Here is a 21,781-nt window from a genome sequence, read left to right as displayed (position 1 = left end):
TCCCGCCCGGATGGGGCTCCTTGCTCAGTGGGGAGCCTATTTCTCCTCCTGCCTGCCGCTGCTCACCCTGCTTGTGCTCTCCCCCGGCTGTGCTCGCTCTCACTCTCTCTCTGACAAATAAATAAAATCTTAAAAAAAAAAAAAAAAAGAACACAGTTTGAGCAAAGGTTAAAAATTCCCTCATTCACATGTAGCTTTGACAGTTCACAATCCATAAAATACTGGAAAAGCTCAAAGTGCTACAAAGTTTCTTCACTACTTCTAATTTTCTATGGTAGTGAAGAGATTGTCTTAAAATTCACACTTGCTTCATCACTCCTGTAACTCCAGTAAAAATGTACCCAAATTTCCTGCCTTCTGAAAGCGATATGACTCTTCGATGGAGTTTGAAACAGTGACTGATTACTTTTGAATACTTAAGCTCCACTGGCTGACAGCTCACATCTGTACTTCTGACTCACTACCTAGAGATCAGAGGTCCCCACGACCCCCTCCTTGGGCTGTAGTAACTTGCTGGAGCAGGTCATAGCTCTCAGGAGACCCGTTTCTCACTTGATCACTGGTTTATTACTAAAGGATATAACTCAGGACAGTCAGGTGGAAGAGATGCATAGTGCAATGTATAGATAGGGAAAGGACATGGAGTTTCCATGCTCTCTCCCAGCACTTCGGTGTATTCACCAACCGGTAAGCTCCCAGATGATCATTTTTAAAAACACCTATCTGATCATATTCTTCCTTTCTACGGGCTCCCTATGGTGAAGTCAAGTTCTATGGCGCCTATAGCTTACACAATTCAAGGGCCCTCTTGGTAAGAAAAACAATACAATATTAAGGACAGAGCCTTGGAAGGGGCACTGGAAATAGGTTCTTCAAGCTTCGTTAGCTCCACTATAAATCCGCCTCTGCCCACAAATCTGTCCTCGTTTTTCTCTGCCTCAGGATCTTTCTGCTTGGAAGGCCCTTCCCGACCCTTTTTGCCTAGCTAACTCTTTCAGTACTCAACTGCCAGCGCCTAGTCCTCTCTGATCCCCCAACTGGGTTAGGGGCCTTTACGCAGTCTCTCCCAATGCTCCAAGCAGAGGCATCTTTCTGTGCGAGTGGTTCCTCTTTCCCAACACCCACAGAAGATCCCTGGCGGAGCGGGGTTTGCCCCTGGTTTGTAAAGGTGGGCTGAACCCCGGAAGAGAGACCGCCGGAATTCCCTCCTATTTTCGCCCAGAGTGGCGCCACCACCTCTCCGGAACCCGCGGGTCCGCTGTTGCGGTTCAGGTCGGAATTATTCGGCGGTGCACGCTGATATGGCTGCGCTGGTAGTGAGACGAGTTCGGGACGTGCTGAAGCGTGCACACTTCGCGACCATCCCGCGGAGACATCGACATAAGAAGAAATGGGTAAGATCCGGCCGGTGGCCCAGGAGGGAACAGCGATAGCGGCCTTTTGCCGCCGCCCCTCGGGAAACTTCTCCAGCCCCGCCACTTCCCAACCCTCTCGGATGGGTTCACTGCTCCCGCCCCTCGGGAACGCCTTCGGCCTCTTTCCCCCGCCCCTCAGGGTGCGTCTCTAGGCTCCTCCCCTTCACATCTGTTACGTATTCGCTTCCATCGCCCTTTTATTTCGTCACAAAGCTTGGGCTGTCGCTCGGGTTACGTCTGAGCCCTCCCGACTCCGCCCCTCCAAGTTACGTCATCACCGCCGCCCTCATTCTTCTAGTTATGTCACCGCTTCTTGTTCCCCGGCTCTCGGTTACCGTCCCCTTGGCCCCCACTACCCCTTCCACTTCCCCTCCTCCCTCTCCGTCCCCTTCTTTCCTACCCCGTCCCCCCTTTCTCCCTCCCTCCATGACCTCTTCTCCGCCTTTCCTCCTAGAACTTTCAGCCCGGCCGCCCTCACCCCTCGAAAAATGTTTTAGCGACAACCCCTTCCTTCCTGGGTCTGCGCCGCCCTCCGAGAAAGGATTCAACCCCATCCTCACCCTCGAGCTGCCTCTGGTGTCCAGGAAAGGTTACAGCGATCACCCTGCCCACACTCCTGGCCTTTCCCCAAACTCAGGCAAAGGGTGCAGCGACTCCCCTCAACCCCTGGACTCTCCCCACTTCTCCAGAGACCCTTTCTCTGGCCTCACCTGTAGGCCAGGAATTTCTTCCCTAACCGCCACGCCCCCCTCCCTACCTCGACCGATTCCCTCCCCGCCCCCACCGCCCCCCTCTCCACCTTCACAGCCTCCCCTGCGCCCGGGGAGATGTTCGTTTGAACCATGTTCTCCACTCCTTGGAAGGCCTTTCCGCCGCGAGCCTATCCTCTCTGGTTCGACCCCTTCGAGCCCTTGTTTTGAGCGGTTCAGCCTTCTGGGGTCACCCCCTGTTCGTCCACGGAGCCCTTATTGCAGCTGGATCAGTCCCCCGAGAACACCGCATCCCTGTCCGCGAAGCCCTTGCATTGACCAGCAGGCTTGCCTCTGTTATTGTGGTGGATACCCTTCAGTCCTGGTAACCAGCCCGGTGACTTCCCCTACTCTCCCTCATCGGCCATTGGGAACCAGCCCCGTGACTTCTCCTGTCCTCCCTCATGGGCCTTTGGAAACTGGCCCCATGATTTCATCTTCCATCACTCCTGGGTCCCAGGGAACTTGCCCCATTATTTCACCTACTCTTACTCATAGGCCCCTGGGAACTGCCGTCGTTATTTCACCTCCTCTTGCTCACCGGCCGGTGGAAATTAGATCTGTAGTTTCCCCACCCCTTTCTTCCAGGGTTTTGGAAACTGCGCCCAGGGTCTCCCCTCTGCTCTGTCCCTGGTCCTCAGGCAGAAGTTACAATGACCCTCCACCTTCCCCTGCATCTTCCCCACACACTGGCAGCTTTTGCCGTAGCCACCTTAAGCCTCCAGGCCCTTGTGAACCTAAACCACAGCTTGACCTGCCCCTTGGGAAAAATTGCTGTGGCTCCCCACTTTCTTCTCAGGCAGGCACATCTGGCTCTCCCAGCTCACGTCAGGAGGGCTCTTTTCACTATTCCCATTTTTCTCAAGAGGCTGCCCTTGGTAGCCCTTGTTGTGCCATCCGTCTACCTGCTAAGAGTACTTGTTCTCCTTGCTCACCCCAGTCCCAGGCTCCTGTGAAGACTTGCTTTGAATCCATTTTCGCCTGGGAGACTGGTGGGAACTCTTGCCTCTTTGTAGAGCCAGGCACCACGATTTCTTGTCCCCCCTGTCCCCAGGAACCACCTCTTCCCCTGTCCTCTCACTGTCCTTATTCTGTCTTCTCCTTCCCTTCACCCTTGGGCAACCAGTTTATATCTCCACCCCAGTCACCCCCCCGCAGAGGCTATAACGAACCCCCTCTCCCTACCTCAGTTGGCCCACAAGTGAAGTCCCCCAAATCCTCAGAGTTAAAACAACCACATGCTCTCCACAGATGTCGCTCCCTGATCATCCCTCTCCAGCACACTCCTCTTGACCTGCCCAGGCCCCCTAAGGCCAGTGCTTCTCCTCCACCTCCCTCCTGCCCTTCTGGTCCTTCTTGTATGGTGACATCCATTACCACTTCCTCAAATCCCTGCCCCAAAGAACTTCCCCAAGGACCTGCCTTACCTACTGTGATCCCTAAAACCCTCAAACCTGTTCTCCCCACTTGTCTTCCCCTTCGCCTTCCTCTTTGTCCTGTCCCACCCAATAGTTATGTTCAGAGCACCTCCTATGGACTCCCCATAGGACCCCCGTGCAATACCCATATATATTCTGTGGTTCCCCCCACCTCTGATCCTTGCCCATTCCTCGGCCCCCCTCAGTGTCATAAACTGACCGTGGGGCCCCCCTGTGGCATCTATAGCACTCCCAGGGGCCCACCCCAATCTCATCGCCAGCCTGTACCACCTCCCTGTTCCACCCACATCTATTCTTTTATCCCTTTGCGAGCACCCTTTGATCCTCAAAGTTTACCCATTGTCCCCCAAGCCCGGTGCCACCCTGTGGCCTGTGACACCATGCCCTGTGGCCTCCATGTCTATTCTGTGGCTCCTCGAGGCTGCTGCAAAGAGCCCCCTCAGGTTCCCTATAGCTGTCCTTTGCCTTCTTCCAAGACTTCCAGCTGTAGCACTGATCTCAGCTGCAGTTCAGCTGTTGTTATCAGTGAATGCCAGAGTAGTGACAGCCAGAGCAAGAATACCCACCAAAGCAGAAATCGGGGCCGGAGTGAGAATAGCCACCACCCCAGCAGAAGTCAAAGTCAAAGCAAGAGTCTCGATCCTCAAAGAAGTCAGAGCCGGAACAGGAGTCCCAGTCGAAAGAGAAGTCAGAGCCGGAGCAATGGTCCCCACCAAAGCATAAGTCAGGATAAGAGCGAGAGTTCTCAGTGTAATGGAAATCAGGGCCAGAGTGAGAGTTCTCAACGTAGCAAAAGTCAGGGCACCGGCAAGAGTGCCCTCCGTGGTGAAAGTCGGAGCCGAAGTAAGAGTCCCCGCCACGGCAAAAGGCGGGGCCACGGCAGGAGTCCCCACCGTAGCAGGAGCCGGAGCAATAGTCCCTGCCCCGGCAAAGGTCATGGTCGGAGCAAGAGTCCCCGCCATAACAAGAAATGAGGGCCAGAGGAAGAGTCCTGACCAGACCAAAGTGTAGGCCAGAGCAAAATGAACAGACAGTAATAGGACTGCTAGCCCGACCGAGTGTCCCAGCTGTGGCCACAAGAACCTACCTGAGGACCCCTCAGCTGATGTCTTCATTTTCCTTTTAATCTGTGTTTATGCTCTGCATGCCTGAATCCTGTCCCTCTCTGCTACCCCCATAGAAGTCCCTGTTTTGGTTTATACCACAAGGTTTCTAGGAGTTCTCCTTATCCCACCTTCCTGGGCTCTAGGAACTCTCCCAAAATGACCCTCAACCCTGTTATTCTGAGCATTATGGTGTCAGTCACTGCATGACCTTAGGTAAGTTACCTTTATCTTTCCATCAAATGTGGAAGGTTGATATTTGTATCCCACTGAGCTGTCTTTTGTGGTGCTCACATAAGCTAGGAGACAAGAAAATGCCTTAGAAGACGGAAGGGCTGTTCAGAGAGAAAGCATCTTTTGTTTTTAAGGCTGAGGCTTCCCCCAGGGCCCTCATAGTTTCTTTTTCTTTTCTTTCTTTTTTTTTTTTTTTAAGATTTTATTTATTTATTTGACAGAGACAGAGACAGCGAGAGCAGGAACACAAGCAGGGGGAGTGGGAGAGGGAGAAGCAGGCTTCCTGCTGAGCCGGGAACCCGATATGGGACTTGATCCCAGGACCCTGGGATCATGACCTGAGCCGAAGGCAGTTGCTTAACCAACTGAGCCACCCAGGCACCCGGGCCCTCATAGTTTCTTCCAACCTTCTGTAGACTCTCCTCAAAAGTCCTATCGTGAGCTTCCATTCTCTTAAGTTCTTCTTACTCCCAGGCCTCAAGGATTGCCCCCTTTCTTGGTGACCCGCACATGCCGTTGTAAGAGCTACAGCTTGCTTTCTCACAACCCTGAGACAGAAAGGCCAGCTCCCCACTACTTTTCTCTTTCATACTTCTTTTCTGGCGGGCAGAGGCAGGATGCAGAGGCAGGAGTGGGCAGTGGCTGGATCCGCGTTTGCTGCAGGGCTCTGAGGTATTGGTGAGGTCAGGTGGTAGGGGAGAGGCAAGACTGGAAGACCAATAAGCCTGTTCTTTTCCTTTCAGGCTGCCACAGAGCCCAAATTTCCTGCCACTCAACTGGCTCTGCAGAATTTTGACATGACTTACAGTGTGCAATTTGGTGATCTCTGGCCATCCATCCGGGTCAGTCTCCTTTCAGAGCAGAAGTATGGTGCACTGGTCAATAACTTTGCTGCCTGGGATCATGTGAGTGGTGAGCTGGAGCAACTGAGGGCCAGGGACTTTGTGAAGGAAGCCATTTCCCACGGGGAACTGGAGCCCGAGGGTGGCCAGACTCCAACTCCAACTCCAGCCTCCGGGGCCTACAGCCCGAACCTTCGATGCTTCACTTTTGCCAGAGGGGATGTCAGTCGGTTCCCTCCTGCCAGGTAGGATCTGGGTTGTCCTGAGTGTGCTGGAAGTAGACAGAAAGAGACCCAGCTCTTGTCCTGTTTCATAAGGATCATAATATTGCTGATATTTTTCGAGTGCTTATATATGCTAGGTGTTTTTCTAAGTGTTGTGTGTGCGTTATCTCCTTTTGTTCTGTCAACAGCCCTCTGAGGTAGGTAATCTTATTGTTCCTCTTTTACATTTGAGGAGACAGGTGCAGAGAAGTTAAGGTACTTGCTTGCTTTAGGTCCCTGAGAGAGCAAGTGGTACAGCTAGTATTTAGACCCAGGCAGGTTGATCCCAGAACCTGTTCTGCTCTGTTTTCCCCTATGGAAGACAGCCATCTCTAATTTGTGCACTTCCCGTGCCCTCTACAGTTAAAATGTGTATTATTTGCAACTGCTTTCTCATTTTGCCCTCTTAGCTCCCATCCAAGTGAGTAGGACAAGTAACCTCCTGGTACCAAAGAACGAGGGAGACTTACCTAGGGACACAAAGTTAGTACCAGAGGGGTTGGTGATGAGGGAACTTCTGGTCTTCTCATGCAGTGCTCAGCTGAAGCCTTCATGGAACTTACGGTCTAGTGAGGAAGACAATAGTTAAGAAACTATAATTGTGATAAGTGCTACGAAGGAAAAGTACAAGATGCTATGAAGTTTTATAATTAGGAGATCTAACCCAGTCTTTTCTGAGGAAAAGAAATTTAAGCTAAGACCTGAAAATGAGTAGGAATTAAAGCTGGTGGCATGAGGGTGGGGATGGGGGTGCAAGGCTACAGAAGCTGGCAGAAGCCAGATTTTGAAGGTCTTCTAGGCCATGTGGGATTTTGGACTTTTTCTCTAAAAGAGAGAGGGAGCCATGAAAAGTTTTAAGGTGGGGAATGACATGACCAGATTTGAATTTTTAAAATTCTGGCTGCTGGGGCACCTGGGTGGCTTAGATGGTTAAGCATCTGCCTTCAGCTCGGGTCGTGATCCCAGGGTCCTGGGATCGAGCCCCACATCGGGCTCCTGGCTCAGCGAGGAGCCTGCTTCTCCCTCTCCCTCTGCCTCTCTCCCTGCTCATGCTTTCTCTCTCTCTCTCTCTCTCTCTCTGTATCTCTGTGTCTCAAATGAATAAATAAAATCTTTAAGAAAAAAATTAAAAAAAAATTCTGGCTGCTGTGTGGAAAACAGATTGGAGAGGGGCAAGGCTATGTATGACATATGAAATGGGGATGGAAATTAGGAAGCTTTTGCAATAGTTCTAGCTACTGGCTTGAGGGAAGGCTGCATGCTTAGGAAAACTAGGAGGTGAGGCTAGAAGAGTACGTGGGGGTGCTATGTGTGGGAATCTTGAATGCCAGGAACTTACAGGTTTAGAGAAGGGGATTTTCCTGATGGCCCAGGGTTGCTTATAAATGGCTAGACTTGCCAGGGCTGGATGGCTTCAGACCATGCACCCTTTAGTTCCATATTGCTGTAAATTGCCAAGATCTGTTCTAGAGAACCACTGGAAAGGATTTTTGAGTAGGGGAAAGGCAGTAATGCACAGTGGTTATAAGCATGGGATTTGGAGTCAAGAAAACCTAGATTTGGATTTTGCCTTCATCACTTACTGGGCATGTAGCTTTGGATAACTGACCCTTGGTTTCCTTATCTGGAAACGAATCTGGAAAATAATGGCACTGATACTCTAGCTCATGTGCCAGCTATTGTTCTAAGCACGTAACTTCTATTAATTCCTTTAATCCTCACAATCATCCTTTCTGGTAGGCACTCTTATTATAGACGAGGACACTGATGCACAGAGAAGTTGAGTAATTTGCTAAAGGCACACAGTTGTTGAGCAGCTGGGCTGGATCCAGATGGTCTGGCTCTGGAATCTGGGTTCTCCTGCCTCACAGGGTCCTAGTGAGGACTAAATGAAGTGATGTATCTGAGACACTAGTACAGCACCTACAGTATAGCACTCACAAACAGTATCTCTTACTGGTGGTATTCTTCTCATCAAAGTTATGCTTTAGGAAGATCATGTTAGTAAATTGGGGTGAGAGGGAGATAGATTGGGGCAGGGTTGGAGATCACTTTGGAGGCGCTGGTTTTAGGCAGAACTGTGGATGCAGCACCATGTGGTTTCCTAAGTTGCCTGAGGTGCTTGGCTTCTACTCAGAGAGGTTTGGGTTTCCTTCTTGTCTTGATAGGTTCCATATAAATCAAGGGAATCCTAATCTCCCAGGAGGTCAAGGATGTATTTACGGAGTCCAAGAATCTCCTGAAATTATCTGAAAAATTGTTGTGCCTTTTTTTTTGAAAGAGGGACTGTAACTTTCAGCAGATTTCAAAACTGAACCAAAAAAGAGTCGAGTGACACTTCCAAAAGGAAGGAACTGATGAGAATGGGTTTCATAGACCTGTGCTAGTGTGATAGGAATTCTGTGCTTTTCTCAGATTTCTTGTCATTCTCCATGAGGCATGAGGCACACAGTTTCAGGGACAATCCAAGTGTGATTCGATTTTGAAAATATCCCACCACACTCTGAGTCTACTTGTGAAGTTGTCACAACCTCAAACCTGGGGACTGTAGCTCTTGTAGTGGATCCTCAGTGGTACTATGTCTCATGTCTTGTCACATCTTTCTCCCAGAGCCTTCCTGTCAGGGCAGCAAGGATCAGGTTTCTGTCTCCTTGAGTCTGTCCCCAATGGCTGAGCTGTGTGTCAGGCAGGAGAATGGCTTATGAAAACTGGCCTGGGAGTGAGGAGTCCTGTGACCATTAGGTTGCTGTTGTCTGTTGTCTCTATCCACATGGTTCCTGCCTATCTTCTTATCACAGCCTTCTCACTTTGTCTATTTCTAATTTGTTCTTTCTAACCCACCTAGCTTTCTAAAACTCTATTCAGATGATCATGTCCCTTTCTTTACAAACTTTGGTAACTGCCTGCAGGTTATAGTCCAGACTCCTTAGGATAGGGTTTAAGGCTTTTTACAACCTGGCCTCTATCTGCTTTCCAACCTCAATCTCATTCACCTTGTATTTCTACTACACCAGATTTCTCACTGTTTCTGAAAGGAGCTATGAGTGTCCCTGCTTCCATGCCTTTGCTTGCTCTTTTTTCTGCTCTTGGAATGCTCCTGTTTCTTCCTCCCTTCCTCTCTTCTTCCCTTTCTTCCCCTTCCTTTACCTAATGAGGGCCTATTTCTTCATCAGGCCTGACTCAGGTGACTGTGAGAGGCACAATTAATGGTATTCTTCTCTAAACCCACAAACAATTTTGTGTCTTAATATGTAATCCAGTAAGACCGAGTTCCTCCTATATGCCAGGCGATGTTTTAGGTGCTAGGGTTATTATAGTCTCTGCCTTCATTCTAAAGAGGGAGGAGGAGGAGAGGACACACACACACACACACACATCTGTACATGTATATAAAGTGAACAATAAGGCTTTAAAGAAAAGTAATGTAACAGAGAGATAGGAGGTGATGGGAGTAGGGGTGCTATTTTTAGATAGAGTAGTCAGGGAATGCCAGTGCCTCTCTGATGAGATAACTTTTTGTGGAGAGAACTTTGAGGAGAGACTGAAAAAAGTGAGGAATCAAATCAGGGCTGTTTGGGGGAACAGCTTTGTGGGTAGAAAGTAGAACAGCTATAAAAGCCTTAGATTAGAGCATACCTGGCTTAATTAAGGAAGGGCAAGATGGCTAGCTTGGCTGGATTAGAGTGAATTGATATGTGGGGTTTTGTTTTGTTTTTAAGATTTTCTTTTTAAGTGATCTCTGCACCCAACATGGGGCTCAAACCCACAACCCTGGAGGCACCTCAGTGGCTCAGTAGGTTGGGCCTCAGGCTCTTGGCTTCAGCTTGGGTCATGATCTCGGGGTCCTGGGATTGGACCCCGCATCTGGCTCCAAACTCAGCGTGAGTTGGCTTGTCCCTCTCCTTCCCCCACTGCTTCTCCCCCCCCCCAATGCGTGCACTTTCTCTTCTTTCTCTCTAATAAATAAATAAAATCCTTAAACAAAACAAAACAAAAAAACCCACAACTCTGAGATCAAGAGTTGCATGCTCCACTGACTGAGCCAGCCAGATACCTCTCAATCTGTGTTTTAACTGGGTCACTCTGGCTGCAGTGTGGATGAATGAGTGAGTGAGTGGGTCTGAGAAATGAGTTTTTGCTGAATAGAACTCAGTAGCGCCTGAGGACATGGACTTGGTGGCCTTGACTTCCATTGGGTCTCCTGACCTAGAATTTGACTCTAAGGTGGTCTCCTCTCTTCTAGGCTTGGCAGCCTGGGTGTCATGGACTACTACCTGATGGATGCTGCTTCCTTGCTGCCTGTCCTGGCCCTTGGCCTGCAGCCTGGCGACACTGTGCTTGACTTATGTGCAGCGCCCGGGGGAAAGACACTAGCACTGCTTCAGACTGGCTGCTGCCGTAAGTCAGAGGCCTGGTGTCTTGGGCAGGGAGGGCTCCCTCCCTCACCCAGTCAGGGGCCTCCCGAATCGGATGGGCTCTCTGGTCCCAGGGTCAGAGGGGGTACAGTGCTCGCTTGCTAAGGTGGTGTATTTTTGTTTGCAGTTTTCTCCTCTCTTCCTCTGTCAGTTGGCCAAGGAATATTGCTGAGCCGAGCAAGGTCTCCGAAGGCAGATTAAACCAGGGCCCTGATCAATCTACGCACGACACTTTCATTCCTCTGTATCTGTTTACTTTTGTCTCTAAGGTTAGGTTCGTTTCCTTAGTCTGCCAACTAAAGCAGTAAGATCTGGCTGCAGCCACCCTTTATGGCTTTATGTCAGTCTTCCCCAGACTTTGTTTGCTTCAGCCACATTCTGCTACTCTCTGTTATTTGAATCAGCCTTCATCTTTTGCTCCTGTTCCATTTTCTCTCCAGAATACCCTCCACCCTATCCCAGCTGGCCTGCCTCTAGCCTTTTAGCTTTCGGCCTCAGCTCAAGTGTGCCACCTCCTGGAAGTCTCCCCTCATGACCTCTGTCGGCCGGTGGCAAAGCGTCGCCTGTGTCCTATGCTCCCGGGCCCGTGGGTGTCACCCTGGCAACCGTAGGCACATTAGCCTTGCACCAGAGCTTTACCGGGTGTGCATCGTCTCCCTCTTCAAGAATGAATTCCTTGGCGACAGGCCCAGGTTTTATTCATCTCAGTACTTGCAGCCCCCAGCCCGGGCCATGTCACTGTAAGTGTTCGGCTATCTACTGGCTGACGTCCTGCCTTCAAACAGGCAGCCTTTTTTCCCTGGAGACCGGAGAACTAGCCACCCTGGAGGTCAGTCAGGCTTCTCTTGCCTTATCCCTGAGCCTTTTTGGTGGGGCTCGCCCCTTCTCTTCCAGTTCTCGTCAGCCAGCTTGCACAGTTTGGGTTAGCTTCCAGCCTCATGGTTGGCCCTGTAGGTGATTGCAAGGTACCACATTTGATCTTACCTTTTGGAAGTGCAGAGGGAGAGGAGAAAAAGTGTTGATAGGGTTTAATGAGTCCAGTGCAGGAGAGCCCAGCCTCTGTGCTGGGCTGTGCTGATCTGACTGAGTGCTGTGGGAATCCACGAGAAAGGGGATGAGTGAGGTGGGGTTACTTGGAAGAGGAGGAACTTGAACTTTTAACCCCTTTTAACCAACCTTTTCTTCCTGCCTTGAATTTGAATGTGATAACTGGAGTTCTAGCAGCCAAGAGGCAGGAGAAGAGCCAAGGAGAAGTCATTGAGAGTTGCTTTTCTAAGGTGTACTAAATTACCAGCACCTTGCCCCCTTCCCAGCTCCTTACCCAAGGGAGTCCTTCATCCCAGTGGAAGGAAGCAACTGAGTTTCCCTAGTTTAGCCCTCCTATTTTAGGGAGGGGGAAATTGAGTCCTAAAGAGATTAGATACTTTTACCTGAGTTGGAGATAGCCAGAACTGGAACCCAGCTTTTCTGTACTCCGTTCATGTCCTTCTGCAAATTCCTCTTGAGCAGAGAATCCGATTTTTACTTCTTTAAGTGCCCTCAAAAATTGGGACTCTATATCTTTGTGGGAACACTAAGCTGGCATGGTAGTGATCACTCCCATAAGGTATAAGGTATGCACTCTCTAGTTCTTCACCATAGTTCCTGCCTCTCCCTTTCACTTCATGACTCTGAGGCCAGGTATCAATCACAATTTATCATCAAGCTTGCAGTAATGTTTTCTCTTACAGTAGAGCCAAGAGCAAAGTGAACTATTTCTTGAACTTTGTGTCTGTCACAAAAGGGAAAGTAAAAGATAGATGGTGAATCAGTTAGGATTAGGTTTGCCATATACAATAGAAAATCAATGCACTGGCTTAAAGAAGAAAAGTTTTTCTCTCTTATATAAGAGAGCTGGGATATAGGCAGTCCAGGGCTGGTATGGAGTCTCCACAAACATCAGGGACTTGGGCTCCTTCTTTCTTTTTGCAGCCTATTTTATTTCAGGCTTCCATCCTCAGGATTGCCTCATGGTCCAAGATGGCTGCTAGAACTCCAGTCACCACATTCAAATTCAAGGCAGGAAGAAAAGATTGGTTAAAAGGGGTACATCTAATTGTGCTAGCTTCTTTTAAACATCTTCCCATAAGTCCCACACAATAATTATGCCTACAATCATTGACCAAAACTTAGTCATAAAAGGAGGCTAAGAAATGGGGCACATTGCTCCCCTCTCCCTCAAATAAAATTGGAGTTCTATTACTAAGGAATGAGAGGGAAAATAATTTTGGTAAATAATGTGTGGTATCTGCCAAAAATGAAGAGAGAGACACATTTCAAAAAAGTAGGAGAGAGCATACTTATTTAGAAATATTCATACTTGGTCTACTTTATTTATTTATATATCCTCTCTGGCCTGGGTTTGTGGTTGCCTTTGCAACCCCTGCTTTAGAGTGTCTAGTACTGTGCCATGTACATAATAAACATGTCTTCTCCACTTGCCTCTGCCCCTGGGGTCTGCATTGATTGGCTATGCCCAATAATTGGTCTGACTCTCCATCAGCACCATTGCTGGTGGGATGTTTCGTTGGGGCATGGCCTTGAAGTTTCTTTATTCTCACAGGCATAAAATGTCCCTACTACCCACAACCATCTATAGATTCAGTGCAACCCCTATCAAAGTTCCAATGGCATTTTTTTCCAGAATTAGAAAAAACAATGCTAAAATTTATATTCCCACAGGCAATCTCGCTGCCAATGATGTGTCCACTTCTCGAACAGGCAGACTACAGAGGGTCCTTCACAGCTATGTGCCTCAAGATATCAGGGATAGAAATCGAGTTCGAGTCACCTCATGGGATGGCAGGAAGTGGGGAGAACTGGAGGGGGACACCTATGACCGGGTGAGTGATTCCTGACCTGAGACATCCAGCTAGCCAAATCTGGCCTTCCTGTCCCAGCTCCAGGCCCTCAGCGGGTAGGATCCACCCTCCATATTTGAGGATGGAGGGCCATTTCTGGACCTGGCCACCTCTCCATGGGTGATTGGGAGAACACAACCATCTGCACAATCGTTGGTGGTATCTTCATTAGAGACAATTAGCAGGAAAGAGTTTGAACCTGACTGAGTGGGAAAAGGGTTAGTAGACTTATTTTACTTCTCAACTCACTTGGTTGCTCAGAAACCCTGATCAAAATAAATATGAATAAGCTAATTTATTTTTGAATATTAATACAGCACATGGTGCAAAATTCAGAAGGTGCAAAAGGGTATCTAGTGAGAAGTATGCTTCCTTTTTACTCCTGTCTCACAGCCATCCTTCCTCTCCCCACAGATGACCATTGTTTATATTTTCTTCTGTATCCTTTAAGATGTATCCTTTGTGGATATACAAATACAAATGTGTGTGGTTCTTTTTTTTTAGAGAGATAGAGTGTGTGCACATGTGTGCATGCAAGCAGGGCAAGGGGCAGAGGGAGAGAGAGAATCTCAAGCAGGCTTCACACTCAGCCCAGAGCGTGATGCAGGGCTTGATCTCACAACCTTGAGATCATGACCTGAGCTGAAACCAAGAGTCAGATGCCCAACCAACTGAGCCACCCAGGCGCCCCAATGTATGTGTATTTTTGAAAAAAGGAGTGGTGGTGTATTAATTTCACTATTTGAACTTTGTAGTTTTTTCATTTAGTAATGTACCCTGAGGTACAGTCCTTTTAAGTTTTATGCTTTTTAAGTACCATTGCTGGAAAACAGTTTATATGCATCTAAGATTTTTTTTTTTTTTTTTGCATCTAAGATTTTGACAGAGTGTACTAAATCACTCTCTGTGGAGGCTCCATTGGCTTCCTTTCTACTGGTGACGCGGAAGAGTTCCGTGTCCTCATATCCTGCCACCACTGGTGTTCTTAAACTTTTTGGGTTTTGCCAACTGATAGCATCTAATTTATATTCTCTTATTATGAATGATGTTGAAAGTCATTCCCTAGGGTGCCTGGGTGGCTCAGTTGGTTAAGCGACTGCCTTCAGCTCAGGTCATGATCCTGGAGTCCCTGGATCGAGTCCCGCATCGGGCTCCCTGCTTGGCAGGGAGTCTGCTTCGTCCTCTGACCCTATCCCCTCTCATGTGTTCTCTCTCTCTCATTCTCTCTCTCTCAAATAAATAAATAAAATCTTTAAAGAAAAAAAAAAAAAGAAAGAAAGTCATTCCCTATCTTTAAGTTATTTGCATTTTCTTTTAATTGGCGTATTCTAAAAGTATTTATTAAAACATATACTTCTTTTTTTTTTTTTTAATTCATGAGAGACAGAGCGAGAGAGAAAGGCAGAGGGAGAAACAGGCTCCCAAGGAGCAGGGAGCCCGATGTGGGACTCGATCCCAGGACCCTGAGATCATGACCTGAGCCAAAGGCAGATGCTTAACCATCTGAGCCACCCAGGCGCCCTAAAACATATACTTCTAAAAATATAAAAAAAATATATAGCTCTTGTCACTCTATTGTCATCTGACTCGATCTAATCTGTCCAGTTCTCACCATTCTGGCTCAACCACTCTAAGAAATTGAAAGACCAAGGCTTATAGAATCTTGGATAGGCTTAAGAGGCCTGCTTCTTGCCTGTGTAGGAATCCCCAGTTCAGCTTTTTTGACATGGAGACAGCAGAACGGAGTGGATAGAGCATGACCTCTGCTGTCCACCTAACCCGTGTCTGTACCACAGGGCTGCCACTTACTGACTTTGGGCAAGTTGCTTCCTCTTGCTGAAATTTCAGCCTCTTCATTTGTAAAGTAGGGAATATTGCTATGTAGGACTATGCAGATGATTCACAGAGCGTGTTTGAGGAAGGCACTTAGCACAGTACCTGGCCATGAAGATTAGACCCCTAGCTGTCATCGTTACTCAGCCTGTGCTTGCACGCTTCCATTATCATTATTAATTTACTTGGAGTTTCTGCTTAACTAAAATTCACAGATCTCTTCCATAGATGATTTCTTTGGAAACATAAATTATAGAACTTTTTCTTTTGTTTTAATTTTTGTTTTTGTCTCTTGTGCCTAGCACAGAGTATAGGCTCTTAGTGAATGCATGAATGATTTTATATTTCTCACTTTAAAACTTTTCCATATTGGATATGATGTTTCAGCATAAAATAATTTTGAGTCCTGATCCTGTTATTCAGTCTATTAGCTACCTTCTGGGCATTCTATCACCTGTAAATTGGATGTTTCATTCAAATAGCTAAGGACAGAGCCAAGGACAGAGCCCTAAAGCATGAAAGACTTCTTTCTAGGAAGCACCTGGCTGGCTCAGTTGGTAGAACACGGGACTCTTGATCTCAGCATTGTAGGTTCGAGTCCCACGTTGTTGGGTGTAGTGATTACTTAAAAATAAAATCTTAAAAAAGAAAAGAAAGACTTCTTTCTAGGTCTATATCAGTTAATTTAATTGTAGTTATTTGGGTATTGGCTTTGGCTTTTTGACCAGCCATGAGTATACCTAAATATACCATTTTCCCACTCATTATTTCACAGTTGTCTACCAGGTTAAAATGAGAAGCTTTGTCAGATACTCTGCACCGGAAGGATGGGCAGAGGGAGCACTGTGGGAAACCTCTCAGGGCAAGGGCCCAAGGGAGAGAGCGTGTAAGGAGCTCTAATACTGTGCCCTTTACCACGTCTGGGCAGGTGCTGGTGGATGTGCCCTGTACCACAGACCGCCACTCCCTTCACGCGGAGGAGAACAACATCTTTCAGCGGTCGAGGAAGAAGGAGCGGCAGATGTTGCCTATGCTTCAGGTGCAGCTGCTTGGGTGAGTAACAGATTTACCCACGCTCTCGACTTCGTGCCACAGTGTTCCAGGGGGCTGGTCGCCTGGGGGATCGGAAGCTCTTGCCACAACCATCGTCCCCAGAAGGGTCTTCTGATTGAGGAACTCCCTGGAGGAGACAGACATGATAGGAGGGTCCTCTGGAACATGAAAACCCTATGTGGTAGGACACACATAGGGTGGGCCGCACAGATTCATTTACGTTGCCTTACCTCCGTGCTAGTCCTAGTCCCAGTGAGTAGCACAAGTTTGAAAGCTTGAAAAAAGTGACTGAAGTCGAGGCCCTGTAGGGTTGGTAAGGACTCAGTGCATAGCTAGCTAGCGTCAGTGTTTGGACCATAAGCAGAGTCAGAGTTCAGGGGATTGCTTCTGGTGGAGAGCCCATGGAGTAAGGTTGGGTTGCTCTCTGCCTTGAGAATGACTCTTCCGGTGTATCTATGTGGAAGGGACTTCAGAAGCTAACACAGCTGCCCATCCCACAGTAGACTCCAATATCCATGCTTCCAGCTCCCCCTGTTGTCCTTCTGCTTCTGGGAAGCTCATTAGTCACTGCTTTTCTCTCTTTCTGGTTTCAGGGCTGGACTCCTTGCCACCAAACCAGGAGGCCATGTTGTCTATTCCACCTGCTCACTCTCACACTTACAGAACGAGTATGTGGTGCAAGGCACCATCGAGTTCCTGGCCAATCAATACAGCATCAAGGTTCAGGTGGAAGACCTGACTCACTTCCGAAAGCTTTTCATGGACACATTTTCTTTCTTCCCATCCTGCCAGGTTGGGGAGCTGGTAATCCCAAACCTCTTGGCCAATTTTGGGCCTATGTACTTTTGCAAAATGTGTAGGCTGACATAGCATCACCCTGTTCCCGAAGTCCTGGTGTAGGAGGGTGAAGGGTTTACTCCCGTGGAAGCACCAGAAACTGAGACCCGTGGCAAAGATGCACTCTGGGTCCTATCTCCATCCTGTTCAAGTCTTTCTATAGACAGTTTTCAGCGTTAGAAAGTAGGAGTTTTTCTGTCCTGCTGTCCAGTTGTGAGAGCATCAGCAGGTTTCTAACTCACTTATTATACCCTCTCCCCCCATTTCTAAGCCTGTGCTAAAGGTTCCTGCCCCATTAAGAGCTGAGAAGGAGGAGCCAGTGAGCAGGCCCACACTTTAAGCTGTAAACTTGGGAAGAAGCATTTAGCCAATAAAACTGTTGAAGCTCCATAGAGCTGGGGCTGTAGTTGGGGCCTCCTGTCAGTCCAAGTACTGTTAGTGCCGTTTGTACCAGCTGCCATTACTGAGCACCAGCTCCTAGGGCCCCAGTGCCCAGGAGACCTCTTGGTGGCAGCCTGGTGGCAGACCTCTGGTGACAGAGCACCTCTCACACTTGAAGTGAGTTCTGCGTGTGATCAGTCCTCAGCAACCGATGGGCCCAAACACGCCTCCGTAGTTCCTTCAGACAGCCCCCGATCAAATTTAAGGAACAAGCAACTAAAAATGTTAAGCCAATCATGATAATCCGCTTCCTAGCGCTGAGAAAGCTCTCCCGAGCTGCGTCCTTGCAGCCGCTCCTGCCGCCCACATCACTGCTGCCTCGGGTGGCAGGGGAAGCTGCCCAAACCACAGGGCTGTGATCCTCTCCTGGGCGCTTCTGCCGTCGTTCATCCCTGTAGCAGGTGTTCCTGGAGCTCCTGTAGGACAGGTAGCCAGGGAGCTGTTGGAGGTGTAGCGGCAGTTGGGACCGTGGGAGATGAGACTCCTCGTCCTCCTTCATGGCAGCTCTCCTCCTTTTGCTTTCCGAGCACCTAGGCATCTGATATCTTTTTCTGTTATATTATGCTTTTTGTTTTGTTTTTCTTGTTCCTGGTCTGTGGCTGAGCCCTGGTTCTAGTTGTTTGGCCTAGCCCTCGGTCCCTCGGAGCTCTTCCCCAGCAGCACAGGGCCTCCCCTCCCCGAGGGTATGAGGTTTGGGGCAATATTACATCATTCTGACTGCATGCTAATTATGTTGTCTTTGTCACTCTAACATAAAGAAGGTAATCCCTTAATGGCAGGGATATTAAAAATTGCTTACGGTCACTTGTAAATTATTGCTTTTTTTAATGAAAAAAATAATTTTTCTTCCTGAGAAACTGGCCTTTGTGCAGAAAAGGGAGCATAATTTTAGAATACTTATGTTCTTCGTTCTTTCCACTTTCTTTTTCCCTCCTCTTCTTTCTCTCACTCATTTTGTTCTTTATGCCTTTCCTGCTAATGGTATTAGAGGTGTCAGCTGAGAAGGATTTTGGATAAGGTTAAGCCTTCTCTTTTCTTGGGATTTGCGTTGTAACTGAGTGCCCTGAAACATCTTTCAGACTCCAAGTCGAGTGAAGCTAGGAAGATGGAGCTCCAGGGAGTAGGACTTTAATTAGCCTCCATGTGTGGTATGTGGCCCCGGCCTGCTGTTTACTCTCAGTATTGGCTGAGGCTGGGAGGCCTCAGGCGCCTGGGTTTCTGCCCTTGGCCTCCTGGGTATCCAGCCTGGTGCTAACAATGCTAAAAGCAGTGCTAATTCAAGATTGGGTCTCCTGCCCCTGGGGTCCCAGTCTAACTGGGGACAGACTGACTCAGGTTGGAAAGGCAAAGAACTACTTTGGAAAAAAGTTTGATTATCTCCTGTAATTGAACATCTACTTACTCTACAGCGCAGTTATTCCAATACTAGGGATAAATCCAAGAGAAACTCATACATGTACACCAGAAGATTTGTACAAGATTGGTTCATAGCAATCCCCAAAGGAAACGCAAATGGCCATGAGCAGCTGAGTGGACAAATAAACTGGAATATTCACACAATGGCATATTATATGGCTGTCAAATGAACCACAGTGATACAAAACAGTATGGATGAACCTTTAAAATAAAATATTAAATGAAAAAAGTTCAGTCCCAAAAGATTAAATGTAGCATGATGCCATTAAAAAAAAAAAAGGAAAACATGAAGATTTGTTACTATTTGCAGACAATATAATTGATAATTTTAAATGTACTGTTTAATGAATTTTGATAATTATATATAATAATATAATCACCATCACCATCAAAATATAGAAAGTAATTCTATCTTCTAAAAAGCTTCCTTGGGGCACCTGGGTGTTAAGCATCTGCCTTCGGCTCAGGTCATGATCCCGGGGTCCTGGGATCGAGCCCCGCATTGGAACTTGCTCATCGGGGAGCCTACTTCTCCCTCTGCCTGCTGCCCCCCCCCACTTGTGCTCTCTCTTGTCAAATAAATAAATAAAATCTTTACAAAATAAAAAAGATAAAAAGCTTCCCAGTGCTCCTTTGCACTCAATCCCCTTCCCCCATCCTTGGCCCCAGGAAATCACTGCTTTCTGTCACTAGAATTTAGCCTAGTCTAGAATTCCTAATGTGCCATTTAAAGTCTGAAGCTCCCCTGATGATTCCCAGGGTCACTTCCTTTACTGGTGAATAAGTTAACATTACTAATGGTTTATAACTGGCCTAACGGGTTACGTGTTTCTGGCTTGATTACATGGCCAGAGTAGCATAAAAACCCTTCCGTGAACTTCTAATTTGAGCTCTCCCAAAGCCAAGATTCCTTACACAGATCATAGTGATTCAAACAAAAGATAGAATGCTCTGTTGCACATCCTTGCTAATACTTGGTATTGTAAGTTTTAAACTATATTCCAGTGGGTGTCTCTGAGTATCTCATTGTGGTTTTAATTTGTATCTCTGTCATGTTTTAGAGTTAAATACAACTAAGAATTCAAAAACATTTTTTTTTAAAAGATTTTATTTATTTATTTGACAGAGAGAGAGATAGCGAGAGCAGGAACACAAGCAGGGGGAGTGGGAGAGCAAGAAGCAGGCTTCCTGCCGAGCAGGGAGCCCGATGTGGGACTCGATCCCAGGACCCTGGGATCATGACCTGAGCTGAAGGCAGACGCTTAACAACTGAGCCACCCAGGCGCCCTCAAAAACATTTTTAACAAACACATATGCCAAAAACTATGTAAAAAGGACGGAAGGGTTCTCACTGTGGGATTCAGGATAATGGTTCCCACAGGTAAGGGGGACAGGACGGAGCCGGAGGGAACATATAGTTAGATTAGGTTATTGTCAACTGAATGAGTGAAAAGCTATGCATAAAAGTATGTTGTACATGATAAAAATGTGTCATGAAAAAGGATTTTGATTAATCCAATTTTGTGCACATGATGCCCAAAAAAATAGAGGGGTAGAGAACCAGCTCACAAAGTATAATAGTGCTGAATGTGGCTTGATAGGGGCTGTGGGAGGGGCTATATCTGGAGACCTGGAAGCTTAGCTATGTTGCCTCAGTCTTCCTCGTGTGTTCCCCTTTCTGTGTGACATACAATAGCCCATCCTTGGCAGAGGACCAAGTGTTGGGACAGTCATGGGTCACATTAGAGAGATGGTTTGGGTCTGTGGTTTTCACCTTGTGGGGGGGCAGGGGTCATAAATCTGTCTGAGAGACTGGTAAAAGCTTTGGAAGTCTCAGGGGAAGAATGCATTTTACACACAATCCCGGGGTTTGGGCGCTCCCTACAGACCATCTGCAAACCCCAAGTTAAAAACCTTTAGGGAAAAAAACACCAAAAACTTTGGATTAGAAGGTCTCAAGATTTGAGGGTCTTTAGAGGAGGGCAAGGGGGGGCAGGCAGAGCCCCAGTGGCTAACTCCAATCACCACTTTCTCTTCTGCCAACCTGCTCTTCCTCACTGTGTGCGTTCCTCACCTCCCAACACAGCGCCACCATGGGCCCTGCTGCCCAAGCCAGAACCGTGGCTGCCCTTGACGCCTCATTCCTAACAGCAGTGGTGGTGATGGCTACTGCGTGTTGAGCAGTTGTCTATCCCAGACTGATGCTAAGCATTGTTTTATAGGCATCCTTGTTTCTTACCCTCACAAAAACCCTGAGAGATAGGTACTCTTTTTAGTTCCATTTCATAGATAGGAAACAAGCTTGGACCTCTTAAGTAACTTTTTTTTTGGTCTTTTATCCTTTTAATCAAAAAACTTTTACAACACATATTTTGATACATAATTTGTTAGGGAAGCAACAATTGTCTAATTGTGGATATGACTTTATGTACATTTCAGTTTTTAGGTAAAATATGGGGATGTCCTTATCTCACCAGTGACTTTCCTAAAGTAACTTTCTTCCATAGATAATTTACTCATTTTTTAAAAAAGATTTTATTTATTTATTTGAGAGAGATAATCTTCAGTAATCCCCCTAACAAAATGTTTGCCATATTCTCTAACCCATTGTATGCTTGACTCTATGTGCTGATATAAAATGGTATTATGTCTGATTGCTAATGAGTCTGGGTTTATTTTTAAGTTTTTTTTCCTTCAAAAAGCCAAATTGTATGTATGTATGTATGTATTATTTTTTTTTATTTTTCACCCAGTTACCCCACCCCCCACCCAGACCACTCAAGTAACTTTCAAAAAATTACACACAATCAGAAATTTCTTTCTTGGTCCCTCTAAAGCAGT

At 47.3% G+C, this 21,781-nt stretch overlaps 1 protein-coding gene across 1 annotated transcript; it reads left to right on the top strand.

The window, feature by feature from the left end:
• The first annotated feature begins 1,248 nt into the window (after positions 1 to 1,248).
• On the top strand, positions 1,249 to 19,375 carry NSUN4 (NOP2/Sun RNA methyltransferase 4). The gene is made up of 6 exons (XM_035018656.1): positions 1,249 to 1,394; positions 5,684 to 6,027; positions 10,289 to 10,443; positions 13,182 to 13,342; positions 16,122 to 16,246; positions 16,840 to 19,375. The coding sequence occupies exons 1-6, from the start codon at positions 1,302 to 1,304 to the stop codon at positions 17,114 to 17,116; spliced, it is 1,155 nt and encodes a 384-aa protein (XP_034874547.1). The 5' UTR covers positions 1,249 to 1,301; the 3' UTR covers positions 17,117 to 19,375.
• Positions 19,376 to 21,781: the final 2,406 nt, after the last annotated feature.

Source organism: Mirounga leonina, unplaced genomic scaffold (genome assembly GCF_011800145.1).
Source record: "Mirounga leonina isolate KUSES-001 unplaced genomic scaffold, KU_Mleo_1.0 Mir_173, whole genome shotgun sequence".
Lineage (NCBI taxonomy): Eukaryota > Metazoa > Chordata > Mammalia > Carnivora > Phocidae > Mirounga > Mirounga leonina.
Note: the sequence above shows the minus strand (reverse complement) of the source record. Positions and strands in the feature narration are given on the sequence as shown.

Coding starts and splice junctions, on each gene's coding strand:
- NSUN4 (XM_035018656.1), top strand. CDS start 1,302: ATGGCTGCGCTGGTAGTGAGACGAGTTCGGGACGTGCTGAAGCGTGCA. Junction 6,028..10,288: donor AGTCGGTTCCCTCCTGCCAG/GTAGGATCTGGG, acceptor CCTCTCTTCTAG/GCTTGGCAGCCTGGGTGTCA. Junction 16,247..16,839: donor CTTCAGGTGCAGCTGCTTGG/GTGAGTAACAGA, acceptor TTCTGGTTTCAG/GGCTGGACTCCTTGCCACCA.